At 38.9% G+C, this 10,949-nt stretch overlaps 1 protein-coding gene across 1 annotated transcript in view; it reads right to left on the bottom strand.

Moving 5' to 3' along the window:
• BRWD3 (bromodomain and WD repeat domain containing 3) overlaps positions 1–9,450 on the bottom strand; it is a 131,285-nt gene extending 121,835 nt beyond the window's left edge. The window contains exons 1-4 of the mRNA XM_066357703.1: positions 9,210–9,450; positions 9,023–9,081; positions 8,798–8,827; positions 8,321–8,380 (exon numbers count right to left, since the gene is read on the bottom strand). Coding sequence (XP_066213800.1) covers positions 8,321–8,380; positions 8,798–8,827; positions 9,023–9,081; positions 9,210–9,240 — 180 coding nt within the window. The 5' untranslated portion in view covers positions 9,241–9,450. The remainder of the gene's footprint in view (positions 1–8,320; positions 8,381–8,797; positions 8,828–9,022; positions 9,082–9,209) is intronic.
• Positions 9,451–10,949: the final 1,499 nt, after the last annotated feature.

Genomic DNA, 10,949 nt, shown 5'->3' on the forward strand with positions numbered 1-10,949 from the left:
CAAACAAGCACAGTGAGATCTGCAGAACAAAAGAATTCTCTAAAATAAAGTTCAAGAGTGTAATACAAACTTCTGTAGTATCCTGTAAAACTTCTCCAAAAAGTTAAATGATAGAATCTTTGAATAGGAAGGATCCTTAAACATAATCAAACTAAATCCACATCTTACAATAGGAAACAGAGATACAGAGAAATGACGTCCGTTGGCCACAATGAGTGGACAGAAGTCTGGTCTCCATGTCTGCTGCTCTTTCTATTACTGTCCTATTAAGGCAGTTGAAAACTTATGAAGATAACACAAAGACTATAAAAAATAAAACTATAAATTTTAATAAACTGAAAGAAATTAAATGGAGCCTAAATTATAAACCTACATAGGAAGAGCAAATCTAACAACTGAATTAGCACCCTTCTGATAACAGAAGACCAGAGAGAGCTTACTGAGATGATCCCACTCATCATACTTGATTAACAGGAATCCAGCGGGGTTCTAATAAAATGCAAAAGGTAACTACAAATATTGATCGACTTATGACGTATGCAACTTACAAACATTCGACTTTACGACCACAATCGCTAGCCACGACTGCTCCGTGTCTGGCAGAGCAAGCGTTGCCCAGCTGGGCGTACGACAGTGCGGACCAGCTTCCGGCAGCACTACCATCTCCGCATGCACCATTTCAACTGTTATCCCAGACTCGGTACAGCAATTTGTGTTTTGTGTCTTGGATATTTTTCATCAAACCCCTCCCAAGGTGTCTACCAAGAGGAAATTGTCTTTACAAATATTAAACCAGTTGTACTGGTAATGCAGTGTGTTACTTAAACCTGACGAATGTAAAAATAGGAAACAAAATGGTGTAGAGATGATACAAATGGCATAAAATGAACAAATAAAATTATGATATATAACAATAATGAAAGAAAATTATGATAAAATATGACTTAAAGATTTTTATAACACCATTTCACAGTACTGTACATATAGCCTACTCAACTTATGACCAAATCGTGTTACGACTGGTCTGTCTGAACCAATTGTGGTCGTAAGTCGAGCACTAGCTGTACCTAATATTGGGGGAGAGGGCATGTCTGCAAGAAAAGCTACATTTGAAATACAAATTTTCAGATGGCTATGATATTTTTATATTGGCTTTTAGAAATAATAGAAACAGATGAGCAGCTCTAATAAACAAATAAAACAATTATTTGTGTGTTTTATTTCCTAACTAAGATCATGACTACAAAGGTAAAATAAAGAATCAAATTGGGACCATATGCTGAAGAAATAGAATGCAGCATTTATCTAATATTGTAATTTGGGTGGGGGGAGCAGATAGAAAAAGTTCATGTAAACCATTAATCATATGCTTATTTTTAAATTTAGGGACATAAAACAAAACAGATTTTGAAAAATATATCAAGGTTTTACATATACCAATATTAGTACATTAGCATGGCATGTTGAAGTCTGAGAGTCTGAATTTTTCAGGTTCTAAAATTTACTAGCTGTTACTCTGTCTGGCCATGTGGTATAGTAGAAAAGACTTAGTAAATTATTCCAGCATCTCCAGTTTCTACCTCTGTGACCTGTGAGGATACTCAATCTCTAAGCCTAAACTTCATCTGTAAAACAGGAGAGTAAAGAAAACCACCTCACAGGACCTGGTAAAAACAAAAACAGGACCATTTACTCATGCACTCATTCATTCATTCACTTAAAGTATAGGGATACAACAGAAAGATTAAAATGCTGCCTAAGGTGACCCATAGTCCCAGTGGGGGAAACAAACTTGCATATAGAAATAAATCAAAGCTACAAGTGCCCAGAGGTTAGTACAGAGAGCTAAGGAAGCAAAGCACAGTGCCAATTTTGGCCTGGGATAGGGGAGAATTCATGTCTAATTTAACACTTGAAGGCTAAGTAAAAGTCCACAAGACAGACAAAGGGAAGATAGGGCATTCCAGACAGAAAAATGCACTCCCACTCAGTGAACTCAAAGCATGGCATATACTATATCCTCAATGCTTAAGATGCCCTTCCATAATGTTAATCTAAAAAAAAAAGTGTACATAAAATAATCAACTAATGAATGCACAAATATGTGGAACAAGTCCATGTTTCTCTCTCCTTCCTTCCTCTATCTCTATAAACATAATAATAATAATAATAACAACAACAACAACAACACTCTCCTTAGGTTCTCTCTATGGAACATACCTCCACCTTTCCTCACCCCTTTCCCCAGGTGCATTCTTTTTGCCTCTTTTTCCTTAGCTCCTAAGGCCCTTCCTTCACCTCAGTAACTTGTTTCCTGGGCAGATTTATTCTACAGCTCACTTCTACCTTTGTGACTTTCTAAATAAACTTTCTTTTATAGTTTAAGTCTTGTCTCTGAAGTCCTTCTTTGCCAGAATTCAAGTACGAAGTTTGCTGAACGGAGGTTCTATTAAAAAAAAAAAAAGAAAAGAAAAGAAAAAAGGTACCTACAAAGTATCATGTGATTTTGAAGAAAAAAAAGTTGTACCAGAAAAAAGACTAGAATAAAACATTAAAATATTTTCTACAATGGCATATCTAAAATATAAAAGAAACAAAAATAAAATAAACCAATACACAAACATTAAATTGCCTTAAAATTACTATATGCTCACAAAAATTAAGAGATATTTTATAGCTTCATATTCATTTTGAAAGTATCCCCTAATTTTTGTGAGCAGTATATTTTGCTCTACCAAAAAATTATTTACTAACCAATCAATAATAAGTATCAGCCTGACCAGGGAGTGGCGCAGTGGATAGAGCGTCAGACTGGGATGCCGAGGACCCAGGTTCAAGATCCCGAGGTCTCCAGCTTGAGCGCAGGCTCATCTGCTTCGAGCAGAAGCTCACCAGCTTGGACCCAAGGTCGCTGGCTCAAGCAAGGGGTTACTCGGTTTGATGAAGGCCCGAGGTCAAGGCACATATGAGAAAGCAATCAATGAACAACTAAGATGTCGCAATGTGCAACGAAAAACTAAAGATTGATGCTTATCTCTGTTCCTGTCTGTCTGTCCCTGTCTATCCCTCTCTCTGATTCTCTCTCTGTCTCTGTAAAATAATAATAATAATAATAAGTATCAGTTAAGAATGAGAATACACAAACGATACTAATTTCAAATTTGGCAAAGGTGTTTTCAGGACAATATTTTATAAAGGAACATTTACCCTAACAGCAACAACTCTCATCATTTTCTTTTTTTATTTTTTATGATTTTATTTGTTGATTTTACAGAGAGAGGTGGGTGGAATGAGAGATTTCAACGTATAGGTTCTTCACTTTAGTTGTTTATTGCTTGCTAGTTGTATGTGCCTTGACCAGGCAAGCCCAGAGTTTTGAACTGCCGCCCTTAGTGTTCCAGGTCAAGGGTCAATCCACTGCTCCACCACAGGCCAGGCTCTCATCATTTTCTTTATATCATCTCATTTGTGCTAAGATACCAGTTTTCCTAGGACTAATGATAAATCTCCCAAAGGATTTTAATTATCTAAGGTATGTACCTAGAACCCTAGTGTGTGGGGGGGGGGAAGGCCAAGGATGAATAGAGACAAATAGCTTCAGTCAATGTATTACAGAAAGAATGACCACGTGGCTCAAGCAAATCAGTAGTAAAGAAGACTAGTTTTCACCCCTGGTTGGTGGTTGGGTGATTGGGTATCTGGGTATCTGGGTATCTGGGTAGTTGGTTGGAGCATTGTCCCAATAATTAAGGTTACAGGTTCGATTCCAGTCAGGACACATACAAGAATCAACCAATGAATGCATAAGTAGAATGACTAACCAATGTTTCTTTCTCTTTCTTTCTCTCTCTAAAATCAGTGTTGTTGTTTTTTTTTTAAAAAAGAATACTAGTTTTCAGACATTCATTGCTCTCTGCCATAATACCTATGAGTTATCATTATATTCACACTGAGCTTGAGCAATACATGCTTTCTGGTTTCCCAAGATGCATTCTGTTCTTCCTAACGATGGCTGTGTATCCACACAACAGTTAATAAATCACACATGCTTAAATTGCTTCCACACTGAGGGATGCAATAACTACGCTACCAGCACTCAAAGATACTGTTTTAACAGACAATGTAAGTTATTACTAGTAATTAGAGAACAAGAGCTGGGTAAGGTAAGAAATAGAGAAAACAGGTATCCAAATGCGGTGTTTTAAAACAGTTGGTGAGTATAAATGAGATGTGAAAACACTTTTAAACTTAAATATGTTATATGCAGATATAAGTTCTTATAATGACTTCTCATTACAGATACATGTATTCTTTTTAAAGACAGTAGTGAACATACAATCTTGATGAAAGTTTTTGAAGAGCATAAAATTGCTTCAAGTTATTTGTATATAAAATAAAGGTAATAAAATCTATGTCATTTCAAATGTAAACATTAATTGGTACTTTCAATCGTATGGATGGTAATATTGAACAAATATAAAAATATATACCACATCTAAAAATAACTATGCCTTTGGGCAGTATTATGATATGAGTACCCTTAAAATGATTAAAAATCTTAAAATTGACTTTGAAAAAGTTTCCAAGTCAGCATTTCAGTATATGAATGTGTATATTAACAAAAACTGCTTATTTAAACACATGCGTCCCCCTCATTACTCTGTCCTCCCCAATAAAGCCCCATGGAGGAAGTAATAAAATATCCAACAATTCAACAGGGTCACCACAAATGAAAGAACATCTGTAATTATTTAAATTACCTACCTTAAGATGAATTGTAAGAAGCAAATCTAATTCTATTATGTTGTAAATAAGTCAAGCAGATATAAAGAAAAAGACCCAGATCAAACTTCAGAAACAATCATGATCACTTCCAAATCTCCTTGTAACATTAATTAAAATTCTTAAAATTAACTTAGAATGTTTTATTTTGGATGCCATATTCAAAAACCATACAGTTTAACATAAACTGACTAACATTTCATGCACTGACATGTTTTAAAAGCATTTCAGGTCTGGATATATCAATACTTGCTTGCCAGTAATTAACAAAAGAGCTCCTTCCCTTATAGTCCAAATTTTAATTAAAACATTAAATCAGATTGAAAAACTAAAAAGGGGGACTTTCTAGAATATGTAATAGGGATAGGAGTTAGCAACTTATTATCTTAATATTCTTCTGAATAAATCAAGCAGTACAGACAATTTCAGCAAAAAGTATGCACATGGATAGAAAGGCAGGATTTTTTTAAACATGTAGTATATACATAGATGTTCAACCCCAATTCAGTATTTTGAATATTTGTTTATAGTCCTTCACCTCTTCATTACGCGTTTGTATACTTTCTTTTTATTTAAAACCTCCTTACATCTTAAATGTGAAGTGTTGTTATATAATTTAACATACCAGATTGTACTACTTATTAATACTGTTAAGTACATATATGACTATACTACTCATTAATATTTTTCCCTAAATTCCAATCCAAAATATGTAGGTAAATCAAAGATCATACTGTATAAATCTATTGTTCTAATACCATTTTTAAAAATACCTACCCCATGGAGCATTTGAGATCTTGTTTCCCGGCATATGTAGTCAGTTTGGCTCAAATAAACTCATAAAAGTTCTCAAAAAAAATAAATACTACCTCAAGGGAGAAAAAAAATCCATCTCTTCCATAATGAAGCTACTCAAAATCAGAGGTCAAATGTGTAATAATTTAAATCAACAATACAACTGCTGAATCTAGAATCAATTTAACACTACCCACTCAATTCTCTGCCACTACACTTCTTTTCCTTCTATTCAAAATCTCACTCAGCCCTGTCTCCTCTTCTATTACAAAGAAACCTACAGAGAGCAAGACATTTGCTAAAATAAGACCATAGTATCAAAATGGAATATTCCTAGAAAAAGTGGATCCCGGCATGGAAAAATAAAACCTAAGTGTTCAAATATAAAAATTAAATTAAAAACAAGACTATTTAACTATAAACAATGTTCAAACAATAGAAGAAATTATGTGTATACAAAAATAAAAATATGAAACCACATAAAATGATAAAAGTGAAAATCAAGTCTAGGTAGGGATATACAAATGGATTAACAATTAAAAAAATAACTGGTTAAAGTTTAAGCTTCATTAACAATGGAAAAAAGCTAATTAAATCAGCTAGGGACTACTTTCACCAATTAAGGCTACCAAAAGATGTAAAAAAAATTAAAAATTCACTCTTAAGTACCTAGATGGTGAAACTATAAATTAGGATAATCTTCCGGGAAGTAATCTTAGAATATATATAACTAGAGCTATAAAAATAATGCGACCCTTTGACCTAATAACTCCACTTTAAAAGTACAGCCCAGGAAAAAAACTCAGAGAAAAGAAAAGAAGAAAAAAAAAGCAGAAAGACTAGTTAACTATGCAAATATATTAGTGAAAACCTGGAAGTAACTAAAGTGGTCAACTGGAAGTTAAGTTCTAATCACAGTAGCTTAAATACAAATGAATCTTTTCTTATTATTAAAATAATGAGTAGTCAAATACAGATAAGCATATGTATAAGTGTTAAGGAAGAAAATATAAAGCATAAAATGGACATTGATTACAACTACTTAAAATATGCCTTTACAATATAAGAAAAGGAAATCCAATAGACTGGGCTTTTCGTGTGTGTGTGTGTGTGTGTGTGTGTGTGTGTGTGTGTGTGTGTGTGTGTGTTAGGAGACCCTCTATTTTTAATTATTTTGGTGTTCATTTACTTTCTGTTACTGTTAAGTTAACCTTTAAACAGCTTTTTCCTTTTAAGTCTTTTCTACTTAAAATGACCCACTTAGAGACAAAAGTAAACAAAAACATTTTAAACACACCTAAGTACAAAACTCCATCTTCAACACCACATTAGTCATTAAATGTTAAAATATATATTGGTAGGCACTGTTGTTGCCCTTTTTTAGCAGGACTTAAATTCAATAAAAAGTCTGAGTACTAATTAAACTAATAATATATACATATATATATATATATATATATAGTTTTAAAAAAATAATTTTTGTCCACCTGTGAATTTTTTACCATGAGTACAGATGGTGGAGTTTATCCTTATCACAATCATTGTACCATTTTCTGTGATTTGCAAAAAATAAGAAAAATAGCAGATTTGGTAATCATTACTATGGCCTCATTATTGTAATTTAATACAAAGAGAAATGCCAAATTAACACCAAAGCAATTAAAATACTGTCTTATTGCAAACAAATTTTAAATAATTTTATTTATATTTAGAATCTACCATACCCCTCCAACTTTTTAAAACTTTGTTCGATTTTTCCCCATTTGAGTTTTATTTGAAAGATGGCTCAATTTAGATTTTTTGTAACATCACACTTTCATTTTTTTCATTTCTTTCTAATTCACTGTGCCAGTGGCTAATACAATAAAACATCCTCCCCAAAATAAAAAGGATCACTTTTTTTGTGTGTATCAATGCTAAACAGAAGGTACATTTACACTATAAATTATATCTGTAGGAAAAACAACAGTTAATCTAATGCCTTTGGCCCTTTACTGAAGTACGTTCTATTTTAGAATCTGGCCATTGTTGTCTCTTTGTAAGCCTAAAATCCTGTTTCATCAATTCTCAAAAGGTCACAATCTATAGCTGTTATTTAATATTGTGCACAAATTCGATTTAATCATGACTTGATGAGCTGTTTTCTAAAATTTGAGATATACGATCGTTTTTATTCAGTACTCGAAATTTTGGAATTCGCTCAATATTCCCTATTTTTAATTGTCGTTTTTCTCAATCCGGGTCCGTCAACTCCCCTCCAGAGCCCCCTCCCTCGTCCCCCACCCCCCAAAAAGACTGAGCCTGGCCTCAGTTCCCGTATTTCGTGCCAGGACCAACCAGAAACCCGTTTTCTTCCACTAATCCGGAACTCCGTGCTGTTACCAATGCTGCTATTGGCCAGCGTCAGCCCATGGTACGTGCCCCAAGATAACCCCCTGGTTTCTCTCCCTTTTCCCCCTACAATGGGTCTTCCCGATGTTTGTAACATATTCCTCATCCACATTACCGCATCTCTGATAACCAAGTCACGTTCTGCAAAGTTCTCGGGTGTTAACAAGCGAGGCCAAGGGGAGGGCAAGATAGGCTTTCTCCGACTCGGGAGGGGGGAAGGGGCAGCCGCTCCTCAGCTCCACACGGAGCTCGAGAGCCTCGCAGGCTGAGGGGTCGAGGGCGGGCTGGGGGAAGCAGATGGGGAGGGAGCAGAGAAAGAGTTGGGGTAAGTTGCAATGAAAACTTTCCTCACCAGATCCTCAAAGCTTCTCCGATGCTCCTTCCCCTCCCAGTCTAAGCGGCGCGGGATCAGCTGGGGGCCGGAGAAAAGAAAGGAGGGGGGCAAACGATCAAGGCCAAGCCTCTGCTCCCCATCAGCCCGAATCCGCCCGGGTCCCGGTCCTCAACCCTTCGGCGTCTTGATTTCTCTCGGCCATGGAGCTCTGACTCCAGAGCTAGACTAGTCGTGTGTGTGTGTGTGTGGGGGGGGGGGGCGAAGGAGAGGAAACGCTGAAAAACCGCCTCCCACAGGCATAAAGAGGGGGCGAGCTGAGACCCCAGCGACACCTACCCCTTTTGAGGGAAGCAGCCGGTTCACCCCAGTGACAACAGCTCTGAGTGCCCAGATTCCAGCCTCCCAGTGGGCCCCTGCCCTCCGTCCCAGCGCCGCACTCCCGCCCGCCAGCCCCCCCCCCCGCCCTCCCCACCTCTCCCCGAGGGGGCTCCGTACCTGATGCTCTTCGAGCTCCTGCACTAGCACCTGAGCAAAAGGGAAAGACGAATGTGAGGAGCCGCTTGGCCCAGCGGCCCCTTCCTCCCTCCCTGCTTCAAACAGTCGCTGATGGCAGGACTAGTACAGGCCGGCCATTCCTTCGGCCGAACCGCGCACCCCGCTGCCTCGACTTCCCCTTTGGGACCATTCCCCACGACTCCCACATCTCCTTCTCCCTCTCACCTGAGCGGATTTGTTGCAGGGTCCGGACTGCAAGAATCTAGCGATCAGGTAATACAGCTCTAAGAAAGGGGGGGGGGGGCAGAGGTTAAGAGGGAGGCAAAGAAGAGAAATAGAAGCTGTTTCAAAGGATACTGACATCCGTCGCGCTAAGCCCCCATCCCCTTGGCCCTTCCACACAGCTACCCACCGGCTTCGATCTGTGTAGGTGCCGCCGCCATCCTTTTCCCAACGGAGTTTGGGGGCTTCGATCCGGAGGGGCGAGCAGCGGCGGGTGGGGGCGCTTCCTCTATTGTACTGAAGCCCCCATGTCCTGGAGTCCCGCCGTATCCGCTGCACTCTTCGTCCTAGTTTCGGTCTCTCTCGGATTCATCGCATCACGTTTCGACCCATAGATATTCTAGCCCTAGAGCTGAGGAGGCGGAGGAGGAAGGAGAGGGAGAGAGAGAAGAAGAGGGAGGAGTCCAAGTGGCGGAGGGGTGGGCGGGGGTAAAGGGGGTGGAGAGAGGGGAAGGTAAAAACTGTGAGAGGGACCTGCAGCGCCGGTGTTTCGCCGCCAGAGGCACCAAGGGAGCAGCCTGGCCTCGATTCTCCCAGATGGCCAATGGTTGCCTAGCTACTGCTCCCGGAAGGAGGGGGAGGTGCTAGCTGGGGGCTGACGCTCTATCAGCCCATGTAGAACTCTATGGTGCCGTTCTCTTCACTGGTCCCTACAATCGGTTGCCTTTCCTGTGCGGGCAGTCAGACCCTTTCCGTTGGAGGAGGCTTCCCTCTGGTGTGATCATGAGAAACACGTGAGGCGCTGACTTGACTCAGCGGCTTTTTTTTTTTTTTTTCGTTTTCCTCACGGAACCGAGGAGGTTTTGTTTTTTGTTGTTGTTTTTTTTTTTGTTTTGTCTCTACTCCATGGAAAGGAGGCTAGCCGCTAAAGGATCTTGTTTCTAAGGAAGGAAAAGGAGCCCCTACTTCATTTCTCTTTAAAACGATTTTGTACCAGATGAAAGTGCTGTACTTACCAGTCCAGAGTGCAGGGCTCATATTGTTATACAGGAAGACCAGTTCTGAAAATGTCCCCCGATTCTGGTAAATATTGCAAGAGGAGTTTGCTGTCACACACAAAGCATTTTATTCTGTTACCTCATGAAAGTTTCACACGTGCTTCCATCTCTCCCATTGCTGTAGGATAAATTTTAATTGTGTATTCAAATACTGCCAGAGCATTTTATATTAACCATGGATTTGCATGTATGCAAGGTAGTATTGTACAGGTTTTTGGCAACATTTGGTAATATATAACCCCATACACTTAGTACAGTACCGACCTGCAGTGTTTGGTTTATTGAAATCTTAAATGTTCAAATTATTTGTACAATGATTGACACACATAGTGTAAAGCCAGTAGCCTCAGCCACCATCACAGCCGCCTGGCCTGTGCAGGTTCGAATTTGATTCAGACAGATGGTAATGAACCGATTGAGTCAAGAATTGGTGGGCCATTACCTTTAATCCTAGCTTGCACCCAGCAGGTGAGAAATACACACAATGGGAAAACATTTCCCTTTCCATTCAGGGCTCTCAAAGCCATTGACTTATCTGAGTTTCCTAGAATCAAAGGTTTCTAGCTCACCAGCCTTATTCACCTCTGTTCCCCATCTCCTTCTCTCTGCACAAACTCTGCACCAACTGGCTTCTCACTCAGCACTCTTCCATCTTGGCTGCTGCTTCTCTCCTCCACATGGCCTTTCTCTACTCTCCTCTCTAATGCTAATCTCAGGAACCGAGAGAAAGCAAGCTACCGGTCTGCCCCATTTTACAGTGTAGAAACCAAAACCTTTAATCCAATATACAAAAAAGGAAGTCTCTGACACAGTCACTTATCTGAGACATAATGGGATTCCTCATGAGAGTGCACCACCCCACATCATGTAAC

Source organism: Saccopteryx leptura, chromosome X (assembly GCF_036850995.1).
Source record: "Saccopteryx leptura isolate mSacLep1 chromosome X, mSacLep1_pri_phased_curated, whole genome shotgun sequence".
Classification (NCBI taxonomy): domain Eukaryota; kingdom Metazoa; phylum Chordata; class Mammalia; order Chiroptera; family Emballonuridae; genus Saccopteryx; species Saccopteryx leptura.